Source organism: Medicago sativa, chromosome 5, assembly GCF_051527215.1.
Source record: "Medicago sativa cultivar Bolivia chromosome 5, Bolivia_mono, whole genome shotgun sequence".
Lineage (NCBI taxonomy): Eukaryota > Viridiplantae > Streptophyta > Magnoliopsida > Fabales > Fabaceae > Medicago > Medicago sativa.
The window spans coordinates 54,846,844-54,874,072 of NC_140753.1; the positions used below are offsets into that span (position 1 = coordinate 54,846,844).

General features: G+C 32.9%; 2 protein-coding genes across 4 annotated transcripts; one reads left to right on the forward strand and one right to left on the reverse strand.

The window, feature by feature from the left end:
• Nucleotides 1-779: 779 nt before the first annotated feature.
• Nucleotides 780-18,847, forward strand: LOC146923142 (structural maintenance of chromosomes protein 3-like). 3 transcript variants are annotated; one of them, XM_085715849.1, is made up of 31 exons: nucleotides 780-862; nucleotides 1,278-1,322; nucleotides 1,520-1,595; nucleotides 2,058-2,096; nucleotides 2,228-2,295; nucleotides 2,404-2,475; nucleotides 3,748-3,827; nucleotides 4,457-4,535; nucleotides 4,641-4,758; nucleotides 5,153-5,328; nucleotides 6,672-6,917; nucleotides 7,012-7,133; nucleotides 7,416-7,560; nucleotides 8,290-8,355; nucleotides 8,749-8,921; nucleotides 9,017-9,116; nucleotides 9,994-10,130; nucleotides 10,356-10,557; nucleotides 11,697-11,784; nucleotides 11,869-12,018; nucleotides 12,975-13,126; nucleotides 13,245-13,436; nucleotides 13,515-13,698; nucleotides 13,784-13,854; nucleotides 13,925-14,076; nucleotides 14,349-14,517; nucleotides 14,947-15,090; nucleotides 16,377-16,457; nucleotides 17,026-17,200; nucleotides 17,739-17,930; nucleotides 18,571-18,847. In XM_085715849.1, exons 2-30 carry the CDS (start codon nucleotides 1,308-1,310, stop codon nucleotides 17,927-17,929), a joined length of 3,663 nt encoding a protein of 1,220 aa, XP_085571975.1. In that variant the 5' UTR covers nucleotides 780-862; nucleotides 1,278-1,307; the 3' UTR covers nucleotide 17,930; nucleotides 18,571-18,847. The 3 variants fall into 3 exon arrangements, with proteins under 3 accessions (XP_085571975.1, XP_085571977.1, XP_085571976.1); XM_085715851.1 differs by lacking the exon at nucleotides 8,290-8,355; XM_085715850.1 differs by lacking the exon at nucleotides 780-862 and having other exon boundaries at nucleotides 1,186-1,322.
• A 6,766-nt stretch (nucleotides 18,848-25,613) lies between these two features.
• LOC146923143 (uncharacterized) lies at nucleotides 25,614-26,340 on the reverse strand. Its single transcript, XM_085715855.1, has one exon. The coding sequence runs from the start codon at nucleotides 26,331-26,333 to the stop codon at nucleotides 25,776-25,778; it is 558 nt and encodes a 185-aa protein (XP_085571981.1). The 5' UTR covers nucleotides 26,334-26,340; the 3' UTR covers nucleotides 25,614-25,775.
• Between the last annotated feature and the right edge of the window lie 889 nt (nucleotides 26,341-27,229).

Below are 27,229 nucleotides of genomic sequence, written 5' to 3' on the forward strand. Positions count from 1 at the left end.
AATATATGTAGAGGCTGAAGTTCAAACCGAGGATGATGAACACATAGATAAAATATTTTGGTTAAAACAAAGTCAATGTAGAGTAATAGCCGCAAACGCAAATAAATGCTGTCGTTTTGGTCCATTCTCTTTCATTCCCCTTAATAAGATGAGTTAAATATGTTTTTAGTCTCTATAAACATGTCAATTTTTCGTTTTAGTCCCTCTAAAATTTTCCTTCGACTTTTAGTCCCTATAAAATTTTTAATCACTACTTTTGGTCCCTATTTTAAATTTAATTTTTGTATTTTTTTAATGAAATTGTGCAGAAATGTGTAAAATATTCTAAAAAAAATTCCTAAAATAAATTAGAATTTTTTAACAAAACACAAATTAAATATGAATTTTTAACCATAAAAAATATAAAAATTCATATTAAATTCATGTTTTGTTAAAAAATTTGAATTTTTTTTGGAGTGATTCTTATAATATTTTGAATTTTTCTGGAAAATTTTGTTAAATAATATGAATTCTACATATGAGTTTACTTTAAAAAGAGACTAAAATTGAAAATTGAAAATTTTATAGAGACTAAAATTGAAGGAAAATTTTAGAGAGACTAAAACGAAAAGTTGACATATTTATAGAGATCATAAATATATTTAACCCTTTTTGGTCCTTCTTTTTCCCCTTTCCCTCCACGTCACCCAAATCATCGTTACACGCTAAAATCCACAACCGTAGCGCACGGTCTTATCCTTCACACCCCAGAACACACTACTATATAAAATCAAAATCCTTCAAACTTCACACTTCATTTTCTACTCAACACTCTCTCTGAGCCTGAGATACCGTTTTCTCTCATTCTTCTTCTCCGATCACAGTTCTGTTATCGCTTTCAACTCTTCGTAATTTCTCTGTAGTGATATTTTGTCCTCATTTTCAGTGAAAATCACTTCGAAACCCTAAAACGGTTTCCGATTCTGTTTCTACTTGAATTTCTTGTTCAGTTACTCGATTTTTTATGCTAAATCGTAAAAGAACACTTCACTTTTTAGTTTTGAGCTCGATTTTCCTTGGTTTATTTGATTTTAGATCCAACATTACTATTTCTGTGTCGTTTATGTGTTCACAATTGTTTTACTGATTTTGTGAATGTGTTATGCTATATCCGTCGATTACGATGGAAGAGATTCTTCAATTTTTGCGATTTCTTATGTTATATTGTGAATTAGTGATTCTTGGATTGTATTTCTTATATGATCACGCTTATCGAAGTTTTTTGTTTGATTTTGTAGGTTTGGTTATGAACTTATGATAGTTTCAACATGTTCATTAAACAGGTAATTGTGTTTTGAAATGCTTTGATCCATTTATTTATTTTTCATTTGTATTTGTGTCTGCTGTTATAGTAACATTGATGGTTGAATTACTTTTTTGTATTTAACTTTTTTCTTCTTATATTTCCTTTATATTGTTGCTTTTTGGAGTTGATTACTTGCTAAATGAACTTTTGATGCACTTTGTGTATTTTTTTTAGGTTGTGATTGAAGGTTTCAAGAGTTACCGAGAGCAAATTGCCACGAAGGATTTCAGTCCTAAAGTTAACTGTGTTGGTAATAATTTTTTTCGAAAGCTTTTGGATATAGCATCGGAGCAATGTAGGAACGATTACTAGTATTTTGTCGAGAAGTGTATGACTATATTTTTTAGAAATTGGCAAAATGAATTCTTGAACAAGCCATATGTTTTTGATTCTATTGAATATAATTATACAAAATCCAAATGAAAGGATTTACTTTAGAACAAAACTTCGATTCCATTTCTTAATCGAGGCTACTGAAAGGAATATTACTAAACGAATATTTACTAGTTAAACTATTTCTGGGAAGGGGCTAGCAAAATGAATCAATCTTATTGGGAAGTACATTCTCTTCATTTTCACTACTTCTTTATACTCTCATGCTTCTTCCTTATGTTTATTCCATGTAATTTACTGTGAAGTTGTTTCAAATTAATGTGCCTGAATGGTATTTCTTAGTAACATCAATAGTATCTGTTTGCTCATTTTTCTGCAGTTGGTGCTAATGGATCTGGTAAAACAAATTTTTTCCATGGTAAGAAAAATGTCATTTCCTGTGCGACTGTTCTTATTACTTGACCAGATTTTACTCTTTGTGAATTAGCTGAAACTGGATGGCTAACCTTGAATTTGACACTTACTTCCCCCCCTTTCTTTTGTATCTAGCCATTCGTTTCGTGTTGAGTGATCTCTTTCAGAACTTACGCAGTGAGGATAGGAATGCACTACTCCATGTATGGCACAATTCATACTTCCTTTTATATATCTGTACTTCTGGTTCCTTCCCAGGACTAATCAACTGTAGAATTGGACAATGATTAAAAGAATTTTTCTCTTTACAGGAAGGGGCTGGACACCCAGTTTTATCTGCATTTGTGGAGATTGTGTTTGATAATTCAGACAATCGTATCCCGGTAATAATTTCAAAATAATAGTTTCATTTCTATTAATAGACAAAGAGCATGGTTTTCCACTTTTTTTGAAGTTCCTTTGCCTTAATTATGTCATAAAAACATCACTTATGCATATTTTGTTTTAACCTCTGAAAAAAAATATACTACTTTCTATTGTTGTTGGGTACTAGACCAACACTCTAGTTTACTGGAAATGACAAGATTGTATTAACATAAACTCAGGGAAAGAGTCTTGTACTCCTGTCAATTGAATTAAAACTGTAACGTGTCACAATGGTTGAAGGAACTGGTATGAAAATAACTCTCAAGGCTCAGTCGCAATGTTTTCCACTACACTCTACCCTGCCATTCCATTACTCCCTCCTATATGCATATCCTTTCTCTCTGTTATGCCTTCTAACTGCTCCCCTTCCTTTCCCTCCTTCACGCCTCGCTGTCCCTCTGCAGACATGGGTTCCCAGGCCTATTATCCTTCTTTCTCATTTGGTACACATACTTGGCTGGTCTACCATTGTGCCTAGAGATTGTATACTGTTGCATTGCATGATTGCCATAGCAAGAAAAATGACTTTATCCAGATTTTTTTTGTAGACTATATTTGGGAAGATTCTGATAAGTGTAGTTACCCTTTTTTCCTGGCTTTCGTTACTATATTAATCTATGGCAGATGATTGGTTATTTAACCGTTCTTATCCGTCAAGTTCTACACTATGGGTTTTGCTGCTCAATCTATCAGCATAAAGGATCTATATGCAAAAAAAGAATCTAATATAAGAGAGATTTTGGATTTAGTTAACTTAAGACTTGTGAATCTGTGATGACTGGATGCATATTATTTCCATTTTCCTCTTTTAATTTTTCATGTCATTTTTAACTCATCGATTTTCAATGTTGAAGTGATTTATTCTTATTCCATGTATGAACATGTTTGGCATTGTTCTCTGGGATTTTGATTTTACCCACTGCCTACCCCAAGTTGAGAAGTAATTTGATTACTGATATGGTTCTCTGGGTTGGTCAGAGTTTTTATTTGAAAAACTTTCTGGTATAATTTCCTTATTATAGAACTTGCTTTATAGTAAATATCCTTTTATCCAAGTTTTCTGCAAAATCTCTCGATTGATGCTTGGCGATGTACTTCTTTTTACATTGCACCCCGATTTCTTTCTTTTCACTTTCTATATTATTCAAGTGCTTTATCTTTGACAACCACATTTTTTGCAAAATTTGCGCATGTACTTTATCTTGGTATCTATTTGTGTCTGTGAATAGGTTGACAAGGTGGAAGTGCACTTACGCCGGACAATTTGTTCGAAAAAGGACGAATATTTTCTAGATGGAAAACACATAACGTGAGTGTAATAGATTAAGACATTGAACACATACTATATATTAATGGGTTAATTATGTTTTTGGTCCCTACAAAATGGCGACCTTGTAAGTTTAGTCCTTACTTAATTTTAGTAGCATTTTTAATCCTTACAAAAAAAATTTGCACTCAATATTAGTCCTTACTCAATCCAAATTTGTTTAATTTATGCTTAAACTCTTAAGTTTTTTAACAATTTTTTACAGGCATGTTAAGAACGTTATTAAAAGGCACTCAATATTGATTTCTACGTCCATATTTTTGTTACTTATATCTTAAACTTTTGTTGTTTTAAAAAATTCATATTTAATTTATTTCATGTTAAAAAATTATAGATTTTAGTAAATGAACCGTTCATAGTGTTCTAAACTTGTATAAAAAGAATCGTTAAAAAATTTAAGAGTTTAAGGATAATTAAACAAAATTTATTTTAGCAGGGACTAAAATTATAAGTAAATTTTTTTTTGTAGGGATTAAAAATGCTATTAAAATTAAGTAAGGACTAAACTTACAAGGTTGCAATTTTGTAGGGACCAAAAACATAATTTGGTTATTTGAGTATTTATTTACCTATATCCTAATTCCTAAAGAAAGATGATAAATAATTTGCAGTAAAACTGAAGTGATGAGTTTACTGGAAAGTGCTGGGTTCTCGCGCTCAAATCCATATTATGTTGTACAACAAGGAAAGGTATTGGTGCATGCTGATGGTGCTACGGTTCAGTTTTTTAATTTGTTATGTTGATAAAATTCAAAGTAATTACTAATTACTTGCTCATTTATCTCTCTTACCTAGATAGCATCCCTAACCTTGATGAAAGCCTCTGAGCGATTGGATTTACTGAAGGAAATAGGTGGTACTAGAGTTTATGAGGAGAGGCGTCGTGAAAGTGAGAAAATAATGAAAGATACAGGCAAGTTTTAATGATTATTATTATTAATTATTATTATTATACTCCCTCCGGTCCTTAATATAGGAAATTCTTAAAAAAAAAAAAATTAGTTTTGTCTATAAGAAAATGTCACAACTTTTAAGGTGTAGTTATTGGTTAAAAGACTTTTCTACCCCTCATTTAATGGTTGTCTTTTAAATATTAGTGGATGTATTTAATGTTTCACAACATTCTATAAGGTTATAAATGTAAAAGTATTTAAAAAGTTGCAACAATTAATGATTGTATTCGTTTTGATGTTTTTTGGTTTTCTTCTGATAATAAGGACCGGAGGGAGTATTTATTTATTTTTATTTCTGATTTTTATGTTTATTTTCATGTAATTGATATTATCATGTATTTTACCGTGAGACAGATAACAAAAGAGAACAAATTACCCAAGTTGTACGGTATTTAGAAGAGAGGCTGAAGGAACTAGATGAAGAGAAAGAGGAACTTAGAAAATATCAGCAACTTGACAAGCAGAGAAAATCCTTGGAATATGCCATATATAACAAAGAAGTTCAAGATGCTCAGCTAAAGCTTGCAGAGGTTATCTATATTAAAATATTTCCTTATTTATAATTATTTGAACGATTTTTGAACCGTGTTTTGTTTTTGAATTTTTTCTTGATGATTGGATTTGGATTATCAATTACATCCATTTAGGTGATGATTTGTTGTTTTTGTTAATTTGTAATGCATGGTTCAAAATCATTTCTGAGATAATAAGATGACAGATGTTATAATAAATTCATATGAAGACCTCATTGTTTGTTTTCAATTACTATTTTGCTTGGTGATAGCTAATTAGACAGGGTGGCAGATAGCCAGATACTTAAGTACTTGAGATACTCCTGCAGATACACAGTCTCAATTGTTTGGGAAGGTTATAATGATAACAATTCTTGACTAAAATCAGAAATAGAATACATCAACACGGTTTACTACCTACCATAATATAATAATAACTGCCACCATACATATAAATATAAAAGCTACATAACTGTCCTCCAAACCTATCTGTCTAATAAAAATAACTGTCCAACTGCTTAATAAAATTGCTTGCCGTCCATACACATAACTGTCACCAGTAGCTCCTTTTTTATTTGGACATAAACTTTCCAAAATTCCAAGGCCTTGTGTGCTGTAGACTGGTCTGTCATCAATTTGCGTGAAAAGTGGACGAAAGTAATGACCTTGGTAAAAGTAGAAGCCAAACATGTTATCTATTAGCGATGATGGACCATGGCTGAAGGCTGAAAATCCAACATTTTAAGCTGCCGTTTCTGCTAAAGCGCCATGGTGCTTCCGTCCTTCACAAATTTGCCATAGCAATTGTCAAGAAACCCGCCACTGCAACATGGCCAGTATTTGACAACACTGGAGCTAGGTCATGCAGAGAGTGAAATGCACTAGACATTATAGCAATAGCAAATTAATGATATTCCAACTTAGTTGACATCTCTAAATTTGTTATGTTTTGGAGAGACCAGACTACCAAACACATTTGTTTCTGCAAGCAAGTTTTAGGGTAAGTCTTCCAGCTCATTCATACCCAAACCTCCGCTCCTTAGTCTTCTGGCAGCTGGTTACTCTGTCACTCATCCCTTTTTTCTACCTTGTCACTCCCTTTTTCTCTTGTAATTGTCTCTTATCTCTATTTCATCCTCTTCCATTCCCAATTAGCTTAACATTGTCGACTCCTTTTATCCCTGCTATAAACTTTGGTAAAATGCTCTCAAATATTCAATGCAATTATTTGCAGTTTATAGATCAATAAAAAATTAGGATGTCAAATTTATATTGTTATAGTCTTCTAGACATTTTTAATTCTGGTTTTACTATATTAGATTTCTGATGCCTGAAGGTAAATGCTTGACTCCTTGGTTTAGATAGAAAAAGCTCGGACCAAGGTTTCTGAAGTATCAAAAAAGAAGTATAATGAGGCTCTTGTTGCACATGAGAAATCCAAAGATCTGGAGAATAATTTGAAAGATATAATGAAGGAACATCAAAACTTTATCAAAGAAAAAGAAGTTATTGAAAAGCGACAAACAACAGCATTTAAGAAGCACACAGAGCTTGAGCTTGATGTCAAAGACTTGCAAGAGAAGATCTCTCGAAATGAAAGCGCCAAAGTATTATTCTAATGATGATATCATGCTATGAGTTATAATTCTTATGAACAGGGTAGTTCTGCTCATGATTTATCTTTGACCTACATGGTTTTAGGCTGCTGCTGAAAAACAATTGACGATAATGGTGAAAGAAATAAAAGAAGCAATGGATGAACTGGACAAAATCAGTCCTATATATGATGGTCTGGTTCAGAGAGAAAAAGACATTACCATGAGGTATACTTTGGTTGTACATGTCTACTGATAATCTCTCCTAGTGCATTCATTTTGACTTCCCAGTTTATTTGTGACTTCTCTCTCTCTCTCTCTCTCTCTCTCTCTCTCTCTCTCTCTCTCTCTCTCTCTCTCTCTCTCTCTCTCGCTCTCTCTCTCTCTCTCTCTCTCTCTCTTCAAGTGTTTGCCATTTAATATACAATTTAGGGAAATAAAATTTATCTTTCACAGATTTGTACAGTTTTTTATTTGAAGCTTATTTCTGACAAAGTTATATATTGTTAGAATCATGAAGCACGAGAAGGAACTCAGTATTCTCTATCAAAAGGAAGGACGAGCAACACAGTTTTCAAGTAAAGCTGCCCGTGATCAGTGGCTTCAAAAGGAGATTGTTGATCTTGAACAGGTGCTCTCTTCAAACACGGCACAGGTAAGAATTCATTTAATAACACAAATTATTCAGAATTACGGACACGATACTGTTTTTTCTTAGGCACATGGAATTATCAGCTTTTCATTAGGATGTTGATTCATTTTCTATTTTTTTTAGCTCAAAAGCAGAAATGACTTCTTTGAGCTCCAGCGCATATACAGTTTTCTGCATAATGGACTAGTATTAGAGAACAAAATGAAAGAAGTATAAGATCAGGGGATATTGTATGCCCCTGGAAGGAACTTCAACTTGCATTACAATTACAAATAATATAATATAAGCTTTTCAGGCACTGTAAATTCAATCAAGGAACCCGTATAATATTGCTGTTGTCTGAAGCTCTGAGCATCACCAAAAATCCAAAATATAATTTCTCCCAGAGGCACAAATATTTTCACTTATATTCAAGATCTCTGAAGGTTGAGTCTACTTTGCCTCTGATTGTGAAAAGCTGCGCTACTAAACAACTGCCAATTTCTTACAAGAGGCTTTTCAACACTAGGCCATCAGACACTTATGTAGCCTAGTTAATTAGAATTGGGTTATATACATTGACTTTTCATTTTGTCCCACTTCCTAAATCCCATGGTATGTTCATAAATCTTATTGGCTGTTGAGCCATGTTATACTTGTATTATTAAGATTGATATATTAAATTTTGTAGACTGAGTATTCTATGAGGTAATGGAACTGAGTATTAATCCATGATATGATCAATCTGTGTAGTCAATACTGTGCTATAGCGCCGAAGCCGTAGTGTTGCTGCCGCTGCTCCAAATTGTGGCAGTTGTGGTGAGATAGCTCTAAACCTCAGAATAATATAAAAAATATGCAAAAAAAAATCCCTTATGATTTAAGTATTAAGGATTTTTAGTTGGGATATAATAGAAATTTTTCAATTAAAAAACACCGAAATAGTGCGACCACTACATGTAGTTCGAGTTTTTAATTATATATACACTTCTATAGTATAAACAATATAAATTGTATCGAACTTTCAAAATAATGGCCATCCCGCTTTCCACTATTATTTTATAGGCATTTTGGTGTCGGCTGCTTTGCTCCACTATCTGTGATTCGTAACACTGATGAATAGCTCTTGCCGTTGTCTTGTACTGTTACAGTATCTTTGCTCTCTTCTACTTCACTTTCTTTCTAGTTTTTTATTTTTGTTTTGCGCCACAGGTGAAAAAGCTGATAGAAGAAATGGAATTGCTTAATGTTGAAATGCATGGCTGTGATACGGATATCGATAGCCGTAGAACAAAGATTAATACTTTGGAATTTCAAACGGCCAAGTCACGTGAAGGGTTGAATAATAATATAGTAAAAAGAAACGGTCTTCTTGATGAGAGGAAGTTCGTATCTTGTCTTTTTTTGTGATGCGTTACATGTTTTTGATTTCATAGTCAATGAGATATTTCTTATACGGTTTGATATTTGTATATTATAGGTCCTTATGGAGCAGGGAGAAAGAACTTACTGCTGAAATTGATAAACTGAGAGCAGAAGTTGAGAAGGCTGAAAAGAGTCTCAATGATACAATTCCTGGTGTATGTAGCCCATCTTAAAAAGTTCTTTTATTGTGGTATTTCTCAATGCATAAAATGTATAGATCCCTTGTGGTATTTCTGAGGCATTGCACCTTTCACTATGTGTGAGGTACTTTGTGCTTGTTTATTGTATATAATTTTAATGATTTGTACATACCCTGCATGAATTAACACATGTGTTCATAGAGGTAAACTACGTCACTCTAAAAATTTACGAATAATCTTGACTTGTCCTTTAGGTGTTTTTACAACTATCTTTAATTAATCTATAGATGTTACAACTTCTGGTCCAAAAGAAGCTGCAGACTCTTTACCTCAGAAAATGACATGACATTAGGTGATAAATGAAATAAAGCGATTCTATTCTGTGGTTGCAGTACTTTTATTTTTTTAAATATGCTGAAAAAGGGCAACCTGGTGCTACAGATATCTCACCATGGAGGGGGTCTAGGGAAATTAATAATTACCACCAACAGTAATTGGTGAATGAATTTAATAATTGCTACAAGGTTATACATTATTAAATTATATTATATGTGTGTTTTAAAAATGTAAAGGAAAAAAAAAAAGAGACCATGAGATTGATGGTAGTGGAGAACGTCATCACTCTCTGGTTCTGATTCTGAATAAGATGTTTTGGGGTGTTTTTGGTGTGAGTGTGCATGAATTTGTTATCTGTAATTATATATGATATTTGTGCCTCTATTTTGCTTATCTTGTTTACTAATGTTCACTTAGCATTTGATAATAGTACCCGCTATTATTACCCTGGCAATTTGGGGATGATCTGTCATGTTGATGTTTCTGTAGGTCTATTATAGAGGCAGGTTGGCATTATTATACATCACCTTCTTTGACACACTACTATAATGTGCAGGATGTTAGAAGAGGGTTGAATACAGTTCAGAAGATCTGCAAATCTCAAAACATTTCTGGAGTTCATGGTCCAATTATTGAGTTGCTAACCTGTGATGAAAAGTTTTTCACTGCAGTTGAAGTTACTGCAGGAAACAGGTCTCCCTGTAATTCTTTGAATAAATAGGCTCCAGCACATGTTACATTCACAGTGTATTTTTGTTTTGGAAATGGGGATGGGATAGATTTGGCATATGATATCCATAGCATGTATTTTTTTTTTTCTTTCAACTCTAATATATGTTCTTGGCCTGGTGTTTTTATTGGTTTTATAATTTTGCATATTTGGCTTGATTTCTTAATTTAACAACTTCGTTTTAACAGCTTATTTCACGTGGTTGTTGAAAATGATGACAAGGCAACTGAGATTATTAATCATCTTAACCGACAAAAAGGGGGACGTGTTACATTTATTCCACTTAACAGAGTAAATGCTCCACGCATCACTTATCCACAGAATTCTGATGTCAAACCTCTTTTAAAGAAATTGAATTTTAAACATGACTACACTCCAGCTTTCAATCAGGTTAGCTTCTACTCGAGTGTTGTTTCTTATTTACATATGGGTATGTGGCATGGTATCTTCAGGTGATATGTAGTAATTAACGTAATTATATAATGGTTTATCTGGTTTCATCACAACTCTTAGACTATGGGCTGGACCTAACTCAACCCTACAAATTTTCACCCATTTAAAAATTAGAAGTTAGTCCCTCCATCCCAAATTATAAGTCGCTTTGGGAAATTCTTTTGTCCCAAATTATAAGTCGTTTTACAATACCAATGAAGCTTTAATGCTACTTTTCCGACCCTTAACTATTTAGTACTTTATCTTCTTTCAATTCTTTCATTTATCTTTCCCATAACATTTACAAATTTGTAAAACAACTCATAATTTCTCTTTCCCATACAGAATTAATTACATTTCTAATACGTGTGAAATACAATTGAAGCAACTTGCGCCTCTTCATTTGGACTAAAACCATTTTTTACCATTTTAAACCAGTTTAAATTTATTGGAGGGTAGTTTTGTAAGTTTAATTTAATTAATTTAAAACACATAAAAAAATCCCCTTTCTCGTAAACACCTATATTTATAAACTGTTTCTCGTTTCAATGCGGGACTAGAGTTTTTTCCAATATACCCCTTCATGCTTGGCACTATTGGCTTGGCGCGTGGGTAATTCTATCTTAGGTTTTTATATCAGACCTAACTTATCCTTACGAAATTGGCTTGTAAGGCGAGGGGTGCCCTCTTTTCTTCGGCATTGTCTATTTTCAATGTTGGATTTGTTTTTTTCCTAATAGTCCAAAACTTGGGTACGGCAGCATAGAAAATAAGAATCTAATTACGGATGAAACATATTTGAAAACAAACAATTCTTAGTATTTAGAAATATAACAGATTCAAAACACTATTTTGGGGACCAAATGCAGTTATTAGCATATTTTGGGGAACTAACTATATTTAAGCCATTACTAATTTAGAGCGTCTAAGTTTGAGTCATAGTTGCACACTATACCTAGAGTAGTCTTCTGGGGAATGCCCTTCCATGAGGAGCATTTCGAACCTAAATATTACTTTGTCAACATCAGTGATGTCATCCTCTTAGTTAAATAGTTGTGCAAGATGTTCCTTGACATCATTTATGATATTTATATTAGGTATTTGCTAGTACAGTTATCTGCAAGAATCTGGATGTGGCTTTAAAGGTAGCTCGTACCAATGGTTTGGACTGCATAACACTGGAAGGTTTGGTTTGTACTCTGCATGTGTCTGCATAGTGTGGACGGTCAATTGTTTTGTCTTGACAAATTGTTGTTTGTCTTTTTACAGGTGATCAAGTAAGCAAAAAAGGCAGTATGACCGGAGGATTTTATGATCACAGACGATCAAGGTTGAAGTTTATGAATACCATTAAGAAGAATGCTGACAGTATTCACATCAAAGAGGAGGACTTGGTGAAAGTTAAATTTGAGATACAAGATATCCTTTAATGTTGGGAAATAAACACTGTACATTTTCCATTTTTAAGGTAAGAACTTATTTGTTACAATAGACATGTAAAATATATGTAAACTCTGTAAATTCCTTTAATGGTACAACTTCCTAGGTAAAAGGTCACAAAGTCACAAGCTGCTCTGATACCATGTGAAATATATGTAAACTCTAAATTTTGTGCGACTATAATGAGATCACACACCTTGTATTTATAATGGCTTTACAATAAATGCATTGAATGCTTAATTAGTAAGCACTAGCCTAGGAAGTCGTATATTCTACGAGTAATAACAATCAATCTAGGAAGTTGTACCATTAAATGAATATCTAAATATTTTCAATTTTAACAAGACATAAATTGAAACTGAGCAAATAAAGTAAATCCGGAGGACCTTGGTTATCATCAAATGTTTGAAAGAAATAGCTCTAAGAGTGAGAAGAGAAACCATTTGGTAATCTGTACCCAACTGTCATATTTACTTTTTGCTTTTAAAATTTTATGGTTATGTTATAGTACATGTTTTCACATGTATAAAGGGAGATAATATGTTTTTCTATAATTTTCTGTGATTAACTGCAACTTTTACAGACTGTGATTTCGTTATGGTTTGACCATCATTTTTTTTCCTGGTATCTCTAACCATCATTTCGTCATGGTTTGATCAGCATTTTTTTTTCAGAAATTGTGTTTCTTCTATTACAGGGTTTCCTACACATGGTTCATTCATTGATGATGATTGGTTTTCTTTTTAGATTATTCATTGTTTTGTCTTGTGCTAAAAAAATTTATTTTTTATAAGAGGCGCTTGATTTGTTTATGATGTGGTAACATGAAATACCACATATCCATTAGTTCTGTGATTCATTCTGTGATGGCTATACTATTCCTTGTCATAAAGCCATTTTCCCCCATGGTTTTGTTTTCACTGAACTGGTCTCACAGATAGACCAAAAGGTTAATGAACTTTTTACTGAGAAGCAGAAGGTTGATGCTCAATGCGCTCATAACAAATCAGAGATAGAAGAGCTTAAGCGGGACATTGCTAATTATAACAAACAGAAGCCATTATTTTCTAAAGCACTTGTAAAGAAGGTGTCATTGAATTTCTCAGATTCTACTCAATTATCACTTGAGTTTCCTTTCTATTTGTAGGGTCTTGTGAGATTGTTCACTGCTAATTGCTTTTCATCTTTTCCAAAATTGCTTGTAGGAGAAATCGCGTGAGGATGTCCAGAATCAGATTGAACAGCTTAAGGCTAGCATTGCTACGAAAAAAGCTGAGATGGGCACAGAGCTCATTGACCATTTAACGCCAGAGGAAAAAAAGCTGTTGTCAGACTGGAACCATGAAATTGAAGGCCTTAAAAAGGACCTTGTTGCTTGCAAGAATGATCGTATTGAGGTTATTAAGTGAATTATATTGATGTTCATAATTGCAAAGGGCTATCTATTCTCACCATTTTAACTTCAAATTTTGCAGAAAGAAGAAAAGAAAGCGGGGCTGGAAACTAATCTAACCACTAATCTCAGGAGAAGAAAACAAGAGCTGGAGGCTGTGATATCATCTGCAGATGATGACTCTTTGCGTGGTGATGCTGAGTCAAAGAGTCAGGAACTTAGGGATGCTAAAGGATTGGTTGATGATGCATCAGATCAGCTTGAAAGTGAGAACTTCAGCTAATGTTGTCTTTTATCTATATCTTGAGGCTCAAATTGTTGTTCCTTGTTTGACCAATATTTCTTCTTCAGGAGTATCGGAAAGTATAATTGATCGAAACGGGCAAATTGCAAAGATCAAAGATGAAATTAATAAATGGAAGGTATGATTCTTTTAAATTGTTTAATGGTTATGTCTTATTGGTCCATAATGATAAAGTTATTTGGCTGCAGTCTTTGGAGGACGAGTATAATAGAAAACTTCAGGAAGAAGCTAAAGAATTGGAGCAATTGCTGGATAAAAAAAATGCATTTTCTGCTAAAGAAGAAGAGTATACCAAGAAAATAAGGGAACTGGGCCCATTGACATCAGATGCTTTTGAGACGTAAGGCTTGCCTTGAAGCTTATTTTTACTTTTCTTAATTTTTTTGTGTGTTGAAGATTTATTTCCATCTATTGGTTGTGTTTTATATTTTTTTAATGAATATTTGCAGCCTTTTTTTTGTGATAAACTTGATTGATTTACCTTGATATTTTAAATGTTTCATTAAGATATATAGTTGTTATGGTTTCTACATTATAATTTACCATTTTCTCTGTACTGTGGTTTTTGCTAGTTTTAGTTGACTCTTTTCCTTTTATCATTGGACGTGATAGGTACAAACAGAGGAATATTAAAGATTTGCAAAAAATGCTACAGAGGTGCAATAAACAATTACAACAGTTCAGTCATATCAACAAGAAAGCCCTCGATCAGTACATAAATTTTACAGAACAGCGAGAAGAAGTTAAGAAAAGACAAGCTGAACTTGATGCAGGAAAAGAGGTATAATGTCATTTAGTTAAGGAAATTATTTATAATTATTTCTGAAGATTCAAAAGTTTTGTATCTTAACAAAAGTCTCTGATGTCCAAATTTGCCTGACGAGTATTGCTGGTTCTCCACTTTATCATCTTAAGTTTTCGAACAAATGATCTTTTATGGCTGTGAATTTCGTTGCATCTTTATGTGTCTGTCTATGAAGTCGGTCTTGTTGAATACTGACCTGCATGTGGAATAATGTATATTTGAGATATTTTTGTCACCAAGTTTCCATTTTTTTATGTATCATGTCCTGAAGTGTAGTTTTAATGTCATTCTTGGTTTTAAGATTGGGTTTGAGTAGGACTGATTCAATGCCAACTTTTGCATATGTGATTGTATTGTATGCAACATTACTAAATTTTTGAATTTTTTGCCTTTAAATAATTGCAGAAAATCAAGGAGCTAATAACAGTGCTAGATCAACAGAAGGATGAATCAATAGAACGCACTTTCAAAGGTGTTGCTATGCATTTCGGAGAAATATTCTCTGAACTTGTACAGGGCGGCTATGGTCATCTGGATATGATGAAGAAGGTTTGTGGCTATTAAAAAATGTCTTAGCTTCTCCCATTGATTCTTGTGATTGCATTGGATATGAAAAGATGACGCTTTATAGTTTGTTATATGTGTTGTGTTGCATGATTGTTGAATTATTGCAAGAGAATTATTATTTCAGTAGAAGTCTAGAAGAGCACTCCTTTTATAGGAGGAATACTTTAATGTAAACTTCTCAAATTCAGGAGTGATTTAATCAAATAATAGAAATAAGTTTCATGCTAACCTGTGCCCAAGTTAAGGAGCTAAACAAGGAATTAAAACAAATTTTGTATTGAAGTGATAAATTTTTAAGTTTAAGATATTAAATGCACAATTTTTATGATTATATTTCTATATTTGGCTTCTTAACTTATGCCCTTAAAAGTTAGCATTTCAACAGGAGTTCTACCATCATCTTTAGTTCCTTTAGGACTCTATCAATCCATAAGCCTTCACAAATTCCACGGGCTTTGCTCTAAACGCGGCTTTCGTGCTACTTCTGACAACCACTCTTTGTTTCTTGCTTCTCACACTTGCCGAGTTTCCCTACACATAGGTACAATAACTTAAATTAGACTTCATATCTTTTACAGAACCCGTCCAATCTACATTTGTAAAAACAGCCACATTCTTATCATTGGTTTTTTCAAAGAATAAACCTTTTTATGGGGTAGCCTTTAAGTATCTAAAAATTCTATGGACAGCCTCATGATGGTCTTCATAAGGAGAGTGCATAACTGACTGACCACACGGACGGGGAAGGCAATATTAGGACGGGTATGGGCCAAGTATACCAATTTTCCAACTAATCTTTAGTATCTTCCAATATTAACCGGAATATTTCCTTTTTCCAAGTTTTGCATTTGTGATTCATAGGAGTATCAGCTGGCCTTCAACCACTCATTCTCGTTTCCTTCAAATGATCAAGAGTGTACATTCGTTGAGAAACTAATATTCCTTTCTTATATCTAGCAATCTCCATGCCAGGGAAGAGAACCTTTTATAGGAGGAATACATAATGTCAACTCCTCAAATTAAGAAGTGATATAATAATAAAGACTAAAATATTAATATTCCTCGAGATATTTTTTTCATATTAAATTTTTTTATGCTTTCATGTCAAACTGTTCTCTTGCTCCTGTTTGCATGTGGTGTTTGATTATTGATTTATTTCTGTGTATTTACAAAATTTGTGAGTAATCTCCAGAGATAAATTGTTGTTTTACCTTTGCTACTGTAACTCATGCCAATGGTATTTCTATATTTTATTATCTTTCTCTTAGGATGATGATCAAGACAAGGATGGTCCTTGGGAAGCAAAGCCAAAGGGGAGAGTAGAAAACTACATTGGAGTGAAAGTGAAGGCAAGTGTATTCGATTTTTGCTTCTTTATTTTTAATGTAATGTTTGTAGCGTGATTTATGATGTTTTTGTTTTCAATTTTTTTTTTTTGTTGACAAAAGTAAATGATATTTCATTCAAATTGATAAAGTATATCGATAGAATACAAATTCAAAGTCGCTGAAAACAAAAAAGATGAATCTGCGAACAAACTCACAACATCCATGTTAACAACTCCAGAATACTCATCTCTCAGGTTCTGCAACATTGACGACACCAAAGTCATTGATTGGAATATTAATATTTATGTTTAGAGATATATTTTAAGTTCTTTTGTTTTATGGTTGGCATTTGGAGATAAATTACATTCAATTGGTAGCACAACCAAATAAAAGCAAAATTTGATATCATTCAACAAAGATGTGTCCTGTTCCTTGACCCTTAACTGAGTGTAAAGCCCTCACATATATTTTCTCTCTATCACATTTTGGCTGGGGATGTGGGTTTCTTCAGTTGCTCTTTATTGATCCAAAAAAATGAAGGTTTGCATTCCTACTACCTGATATTCGTAGACATGTTTATATCTTGCAGGTGTCTTTTACTGGACAAGGGGAAACACAGTCCATGAAGCAGTTGTCGGGAGGTCAAAAAACTGTTGTTGCCCTTGCACTTATCTTTGCCATACAGAGATGTGATACAGCGCCCTTTTATCTTTTTGATGAGATTGATGCTGCTTTGGATCCACAGTACAGAACTGCTGTTGGAAGTATCCTTTTTATCATTGTGGGGGCTATCTTGTCACGCCCTATGTCTGTTACTGCATTTTCCCATCTGTATTTACTGCAAGCTTCGTAAAATGTTGCATTGCATGTTAGAGGGGAAGGTTTCAGTTGTACATAGAGGGTCTTCATTCATTGGAATATATAAACCTTAGGTATATGGTTCCTCCTTATTATTGAATTCCTTTGTACATAGTGATCTATACACCATAGCTAAATTGTTAGAAATAAATTTTTAGCCTCAATCTCTTAACAATTTTTAGCTAGGTGTTATCACTTTGTAAGAAGCACGCGCTTCTAGTGAGGCTACGCAAGGCTTGAATGGAGAAATACTTGTAGAGTATTAGGTGTCACTTGGTCCATCTCAGTGGTAAAAATGTTGGTAATTGTTTATTTATTACTGTCAAATGGACTTCTTGTGATATTAAAAATTAAAAATTTGTTCATGGTTGTGATATTCTGAGTGACATCTGGATTTCCATTTATACTCTCGTTCCTTTGGGGATCCTTGACTTCTAACTATAGATATGATCCGGCGCCGGGCAGACATAGCAAACACTCAATTTATCACAACAACATTCCGTCCAGAGCTAGTGAAAGTTGCCGACAAGATATATGGAGTGACACATAAAAACAGGGCCAGCCGTGTTGATGTGATATCTGAGAATGATGCTCTAGAATTCATTAATCAAGATCAGACACAAAATGCTGATTAAGGTAACATTATAGCTTCACTATTTCTCTTTCCGATGTTTATGACTATGACAAATGCTCGCTACTCTTATTTGGGGCCAGGCAAAGCGGAAGTAACTCGTATTCTTCATGTGCTAGACAGACCGAACTCTTAATTTTTCTGGAAAAATGATAAACTGACTGTTTTATTTTTGGTAGCAAACTGAATTGGTTTGAACTTATTCTTTTCATTTTTAAAATTTAACATACCATTTTAGTCAAATATACATTTATGTTCAAGGTCTGTTTAAAACTGTAAAGAAAAGTTATTTAAGGTTTATAGTTTTACTTCTTCGCTTTTAATAAAATGTCATTTTTTACTTTATTTTTTATTTTCAAAGTTATATGTAGTAAACATAAACATTGAAAACAACATAAACCAAGTAACCAACTCTACATAGTAAGAACGGGTTTAGTTGTTTGTTGATCCTTCTTTTTATGATTTTATATATATTATTATACAATTACTACAGAATGAACTTGCATCTCTGTTAAATCAATGAATAATGACATTTCAATAACAAGTCAAAGGCTTACTGAAATGCCCTGATACCGTGGTTCGCCCATTCTATCTTTTATAGTAAATTTTGTTTTAATTTTGAAGTGTGTATTTATGTATTATTAGGTGTTTCTACTTGCATGCCCAGACCTAAATCAGCTCTTGGAACCCTTCAATGTCAACAACTTAGCTGTCAAACTCTCCAACCTGCACTTTTGTGAACTGATGCTACATAACACATAGGTCTTAGTAACTCAAAAGCTTGATAACTCTTCATTAGTTTTTGTAAATCCTTTTTATTCATGTTAATATCTTGTGCTTACTGTGGTAAGTAACCATTGATCCATAGAGAAGATCTTTGGAGGATTGGTTGATAATATACAAAAAGTCTTAGAAGCTGGAAGATCTTGGTGTGTGTGATTTGAATCCGCTTTATTTGCAAAAATGTTAGGCTGAAAAACGAAAATTGTTTCATGTTTGATCTGAAGAGTGTTTAGGATACAAGACACCACACTGTTCAACACTTTCTAATTAATTAGCAGCAAAAAAACACTTTCTAATTAATTAAAATTGAAATGGGGCATAGGGCCCGTTTGGATTAGGCTTATTTTGAGCTTATGTAAAACAACTTATGCAAATAAATAAGCTTTTATGTTAATTTATAAATTCCCACTAACGTAAATTGTATCTTTATAAACTGTTTTTTCATAAACTACATTTACAATCTTATGAATAATACATAAAAACTTATTTATTTGCGTAAGTTGTTTTGTATAAGCTCAAAATAAGTCTAATCCAAACTTGTCCTTACTATGTTTATGTCGGGCTTATATTATTTAGTGAGATACATTTAATTTTTACTCGATTAGTGCATTGAAGAGTGTTCGAAAGTGAGTTGATAAAAATCCTAAAATATAATACGCGTCTTAAATATAAGCAAAAATTCTCTTTTCAAAATCCAGATTTTTTGAATAACTAATCAGATAAGACGCGTATATTACTTATACAACTGTAATCAAAAGAATATTCTTTTTTTTTTTGAATAACTGTAATCAAAATATGTTGCTAGCATTACTTATACAAATGAAATCAAAATATGTTGCTGGCATTACTTATACAAATGATTATGTCATATTTGCCAATCTCCCAAACAAAGCATCCCACCTATTCTTGGCTCAATTGTTAAATTCTGATTATTGATACAAAAATACTTACTATATAGTGATACTACATGAAAAATATCAAATTTTAGAGGGGTGGTCTTTTAACTGGCGATTACTTGTATTTTGTAGTCTAATCCTGACATAAGAAAATCTTAGTGATGCTCTATTTTATAAACAGTTGAATAAATATAAACATAGTGTCCTAATTATTAACCATCTTGCTTCTCCATTTCATGCTTAAGTTATTATTTATTAAATCACTCCAGTATCTAAGTGGAGAATACCAAAGCCCTGTCTTTTTCTTTTGGCATGTGGTCCTCACATTTGCTAATAATTTTCTGACAGGAATGATAAAATATTGCATTTGCTGCATAGAAATAAAATATTGCATGATTTTGTTCATAAGGAATTCCAAAGTGGTCACAGGTTTCACACGAAGTATTGATCAGGACCTTTGGCGAGTATATGTGTGGACTCAACAATGTTCTCTCAATGAGTGGAATATTTGATGTGGACTTTAAATTATCAAACTTTAAAGCATGCTATATTACACTCTTTAGCTTTCTTTTATATACACAAAGGTCACAGAAATTGCATTAACATTCAAAGTTTCACATCATACCTAATCTTAGGCCAGCACTCTTTTAATAAACAACTTAATTAAGCGCTTATATTATAAGCGCTTATCATACATCTGTTTAAGTTATTTTTATAACAAATATAAAATAAGTCAAACTATTTCTATATAAGTTATAAGTTGTTTTCATAAGTTATCTTAGAGAGTTTATATAAATAAGCTGAAAACAACTTATGGATACGTCATAAGCTGTTTTCATAATCTCTCCCAAACAGTCTTATAAGTTATAAGATTTTATGACAGTAGATAAATTCAAATAAGCCAATCTAAACACACTTTTAATGGAATAACTATATAGCAGAAAATCGGTTGGCAATGTGTCTTGTTGTACTTGCTGCTTTGATGAAAGAATTTACAAATAACAATGGTACACAATTCAAGTGCTGGTTTTGTAAGCTTCTATTGAAGTAAGTAACTGATGTGTAGTCCCCACCTTCCTAATTTTTTATTGTCTTGTTTCTGAGGTAGGAATGGAATGATGACATAATTGCTTTAAACTAAATATTCCTGCTATCTTTGGTTTCACTCAAGTTAGATGCCTTTTGTCCACTTCTCCATTACATGGAAATCATAAAGTATGATCTACAAAGTCACAAGGAGCTCTGCCTCTGAAATAGAAAGTAATAAAGAGTGCAAAGTGCTTCTGCTACTTTTTTACTTCTCAAAAATATAGATATGCTTCTTTTCTGACCATCTTAATCCACTTTTGTGCTTGTTATTTTTGAACTTTCCTTTGTTCTTTCACACAGGTTTTTCATGATAACCATTCTCAAATGAAAAATAGTGTAATTAAATATCCCTATAAGTTCTTGCTTCTTACTCCAATAGCTCTCACCTAACAGCTTCACATGTATGGTATATTTCTCTAAAGAATATTAATATTATCATCATGCAAACAATAGTAAGCAACAAAATGAGTCACAATGAAAAAACAAGCTTTTCATGGAGACAAAATTCTAATAGAAAATCGGGTAGAAATCGACATGTTAGGAGCTGTACATTCAGGATTCCTTGGCAATCGGAATTCTCTCCCGTTGAACTAGTCAAGGATCTTGCAGAAAGAGTAACAAATGCTTTACGCTCGGTCTCTCGGAGGAGATCATTAAACCGAGACCCTTCTTCCTTAGGAAGATCAGCATCAGCAGGGTCATCTGCTGATTCTCATAGGACAGCTGCTGTTGAGGATTGCATTGAATTCATCCACTCTTCTTTTTCTAGATCCAATTCCTCAACCAAAACATCCCACGAAGATTCTATAGAAGCTTCTTGAGATACTTATGATCACAGAATCAACTACAAAGGTTTCTGCTTATTGTATATAAACAGAATTAGTTTATACTTTTTTTTTCCTTCATGGATTTCTAATAATGTGCATTTCATTTCTGCAAAATATTAGTTTGATTTTCAATAAAAAACCATCTTCTCTTGCCTTTGTTTATTCATTCTGTAAGATTCTGTTGACCTGTTATGAAATCAACTTCTGTGTTCAACCAAGAGCAGCAAACTAGTCATTACAAGTGTTATGAGTTTGAGGTTTTCCGAATCCTAAAAGAGTCTAGCTTCTCTAAATAAGCAATTCATTTAGAGAGTGAAGTAAGTTATCTCAATTGTTGATGAAAAACATCATTATAGTTGGTTGGGATCAATAAACTGATATAATAATTTGTATGTGGAAGATGTTATACTCAATGAAACTAGTTTATCAGAGATTAACTCTGTCAAGCAGTTACTTGAGCTCCCTAAAATGCATACTTGGATTGGACGTGGATCGTTCCGTTAAAGTATTCACTCCAATCAGAGAAAACATGCCCTTGATATTCTCTCTGACAAAGGTTTGATTGCAGCCAAGCCCTGTTTTACTCCTCTCACCAAGGATCTTCACAACATCTTCCCCTCCTTATGACAATCCATCAGCATATAGAAGACTTGTGTGCAGATTACTATATCTTACCAAAACTTGTCATGATATATGTTTTATAGTTCAATTTCTTAGCCAAATCATGTCTGCTGCCACTACTCTACACTGTCAGCCTAACTAATTGGATCAGTAAACTAACTATCTAACTGTCAGTTTATTGATCTCAATAAATATTACGTGCACACACATAATAAAACTTGAATGTGTTAGAATATACCGATGATTTTTTCATGAATAAGTGAGATTTATTACTTCACCCTCTAAATTGCTCACTCTAGAGATAATAATGATAATAATTCTGTAAGTTTAACAATGCAAAGGCTAAACTAACAAACGATTACTGAAATTATGATGCAAAAGGTAAAGAATGTGAGTATTGTTTCAAATCCCTAGCATATAGCTTTATTTCATTAACAATTTTTTCTCTCTACAGAAAGCGAACGTGATAACAAGAGAAAGGTGAGGTCATATTGCGTGAGAATAACAACATTGTTTAAACTACACAAGGTTCTTAAGAATAACAACTATCATTTCTGAGCGGTACATGTTTTTGGACCATTTGCAACAGATGATAATGTTAGAACATCAACCTGGTTCCAAAGAATAAAGATACGAAAATACAAACAAAGAAACACACAATGATTTTCTTATGGACACCGTTCTTTGATTGACAGAAACACATGATGTTCGGTAACAAAGTTTGGTCAATTTTGGCTACGTCTTTCTATCATTTCAAGTTTAGAGTTTACAATATACAACTTGTATTTAAATACTATGGTCCAGATTACAACAATTATCCTGAACCGTATCAACAACATAAACAAGGCTGGAGTTATCTAAGTCAAATGGTTACAGTCAGTTTGAAATTTGGCATTGAATTCATCTAGTTGATCATAACTTTGAACTAGTTTCAATTCCATGTAACCTATGAAAGTTTCCCAAAATTGAATTGGAGTTAAGTAAATTAACTTCTGGTATCATCAACAAACAGAACAAATCATAAGCCTAGAATTATCATCTCCACATAAACCAACAACATTAACTGCCTAGCTAATTACATGACTTAACAAGGTTCATTTAGAATGAATTTCCATGACTTCAAAACCCAGGACTAAAACCACCATACAAAGCAACATTGTGTAAATTGTGTCTACGAGGCACTGATACTGATACAGATGCACACATAAAACTAACTATTGACACTAACGTAAAACAAAATGAGTCACTATGAGAAAACAAGCTTTTCATGGAGACAAAATTTTAATAGAAAATCGGCTAGAAATCGACATGTTAGGAGCTGTACGTTCAGGATTCCTTGGCAATCGGAATTCTCTCCCATTGAACTTGTCAAGGATCTTGCAGAAAGAGTGACAAGCGCTTTACGCTCGGTCTCTTGGAGGAGATCTTTAAACCGTGACTCGTCTTCCTTAGGAAGATCAGCATCAGCAGGGTTATTATCTGCTGCTTCTCACAGGACAGCTGCTGTTGAAGATTGCTTTGAATTCATCCACTCTTCTTTTCTAGATCAAATTCCTCAACCAAAACATCCCACGAAGATTCTATAGAAACTTCTTGAGATACTTATGATCACATAATCAACTACAAAGGTGTATGCTTATTGTCTATAAACAGAATTAGTTTATACTTTTTTTCTTCTTCATGGATTTATGATAATGTGCATTTCATTTCTGCAAAATAGTAGTTTGATTTTCAATAAAAAACCAACTTCTCTTGCCTTTGTTTATTCATTCTGTAAGTTTATATTTGACCTGTTATGAAATTAACTTCTGTGCTCAACCAAGAGCAACAAACTATTTTCTTCATTAGAAGTGTTATGAGTTCAAGGTTTTCCGAATCCTAAAAGAGTCTAGCTTCTCTAAATAAGCAATTCATTAAGAGAGTGAAGTAAGTTATCTCAATTGTTGATGAAAAACATCAATATAATTGGGATCAATAAACTGATACAATAATTTGTATGTGGAAAATGTTATGCTCGGTGAGACTAGTTTATCAGATATTAACTCTGTCAAGCAGCCACTTGATTCGACCTTCAAAATTAAGGATTTGAGCTCCCTAAAATGCATACTTGGATTGGACGTGAATCTTTCCATTAATGTATTCACCCCAATCAGAGAAAATATGCCCTTGATATTCTCTCTGACAAAGGTTTGATTGCAGCCAAGCCCTGTCTTACTCCTCTCACCAAGGATCTTCACAAGTTTGATGCATTTTGCCCTCCTTATGACAATCCATTACAACATAGTAGACTTGTGTGTACATTGCTATATCTCATGACAACTCGACGCGATATGTGCTTTGTAGTTCAATTTATTATCCCATTAATGACTGCTCCCACTACTCTACACTATCAGGTCAACATTGAATCAGTAAACTATCTAACTGTATCAGTTTATTGATATCAACAAATATTACTGCACACACATCATAAATCTTGAATGTGTTGCTTCACCCTCTAAACTGCTCACTTTAGAGGATAACAATAATTCTGTAAGTTTAACAGTGCAAATGCTAACTAACAAATGATTACTGATTTTATAATGCAAAAGGTTAAAAGAATGCGAGTATTGTTTCGAAACCTTAGCCTATAGCTTTATTAGATTAGCAATCATCTATAGAAAGAAAACATAATAACACGAGAAAAGAGAGGTCATATTGTGTGAGCAAAACTTGAAAATAACAACTATCAGTTCTGAGTGGTACGTTTTTGGACCATTTTGCAACAGATGATAATGTTAGAACATCAACCTGGTTCAAAAGAATAACAGCACGGAAAATACAAAGATACGCATGATGATTTTCTCACGGACACTATTCGTTGATGGACAGGAACACACGATGTTTGGTAACCAAGTTCGGTCAATTTTGCCAATGTCTCAAACTGTAAAGTGATTCAATGGTTACAGCCAGTTCATTTAAGTCCAATGGTTACAATCAACTAGATGAATCTGTAAACTGGCTGTAACCATTCGATCATTTCAAGCTTAGGGTTTACAAGGTATATAACTTACGTGTCAATTCCATGCAAGCTATAGAAGTTTCCCAAACTCGAATTGGAGTTAATTAAATTAACTTCTGATATCATCTACAAACAGCACAAATCATAAGCCTATGATTATCATCTCTACTTAGACCAACAACATTAACTGCCTAGCTAATTACATGACTTAACAAGGTTCATTTAGAATGAATTTCCATGACTTCAAAAACCAGGACTAAAAACCACCATACAAAGCAAGATTGCGTAAATTGTAGATCGCATCTGATTGATTAGCAGCTACGAGGCATTGATACAGATGCACACATAAAACTAACATTGACATGTAAACACTGCTAATAATTTGAAAAAATAGAAGTGATTCTACTATGTAGCCACATGCGTTGGACACCAGACACATCTTTAATTTAAAATGTCGATGCTACTGAACCAAAATGAATCAATTGGTTTGTTCTATAAATTGAAATATATATCAACCAGAAAAACAAACAACATATAATAGTCCTCATAATGTTTAACATATTAAAATCTAAATAAACAGAAACATATATAACATACATGCAGTTGGAAAAGGTACTTGCATGAACATTTCTTCAATTAATCCTTGTTAAAAAATCCTCCAAAACCACCCTTCTTCTTTTGTGGAACTACCACAGAGTTCTTGCCACCACCAGTAGTGCCTTTACCACTAGTAGTACCTCTACCACTAGTAGTACCTCTACTAGTAGTGCCTCTACTATTATTCTTCTCTTCAACCTTCTTGAGAATAGGATCAGTTTCATAGAACTGATCTTCTTTTGTTAAACCACCAACAATCCAATCCCAAAAACCTTTCTCTTGCTTGCTACTGCCACCACCTGTAGTACCCTTTGCACCTGTAGCTGCAAAGACTCTTCCTGTTGTTGGAACCATTGGCAACATGGTGATAGAAGCCATTAATTCTCCTAGCTTAATTTGAAAAATTATATCAACAAAGAAACTAAAATATAATATAAATTCTCTTTGCCTAGTGTTATTGATGATATATATGGTTTGTTTTGTGGCTGTTTTTGTGTAGTAAATGTGAGGAGTTGGATTGAGTTTGTATAATGATATGGGAATTGAGGAGCAAATTATGGCACGAGGTCTCCACAAGTGTATTATCTTGTCTTGCATATTTTGGCTACTAAAATAATAGGAGTATATTTCTCAATAGATGAATGATTATAGCACGGTTGTGAATTTGACGTGTGGCACAATCAAAACCAGTTTTATTTTTACTTTTAGTCCACAAACCAGTTTAGTTTCTTTGAGCACCTTGGTGGGCCAATAATGATTAGGTTGCCCTTTACTGGTGACGTATACTCTTCAATCTCAAATTGTGTTTTATTTTTAGTTTTGTGCGGTTATTTAAAAAATAATTAATAGTATTGATTTTAATGAAAAAAAAACTTTCATTTATTACTAATTGAAAAAAAAACATGTTTCATTTATTACCAAAACGTTTTTTTTTTTTTTGGTTACAAAATAAACTGATGATTATTACCAAAACGTTTACATTAACTAAATGATTGAAATACAACTGGAAATTTAAAAGGAGTAAAATAATTTAAAATAAAGAAGTATTTCCACTGTTTCAAGCTATAAGTAACTTTGAAGAAAAAAATTAGTCATAAAATATTGGTCGCATTATAATACTTTTGAAGCACTATTGATTTTTTTTTTTCCTACCGTTCGTTTTACTATTTAATACTCTCTTCTTTCAATTTTTAAAATTTCTCTTCCATATACATGAATGAATGATAATTTTGTAAAGTTATATAATATAATTTCATTTTCCCATATAACATTGATTATTTCTTAATTTGTGTTAAATAGTCAAAACGACTTATAATTTGGGATGACGGAGTAACATACTTCTAAATTTTTGTCACCGATAGTATTGCGGTCTAATTCCCTTTTGCAATAATTATAAAATAATTTTAATGTCATTTTTTTGACTAAAAATAAATAATATTCACGCATTCGCATTGATAGAGTATATCGATACAATATAAATTCGCTAAAAAAAA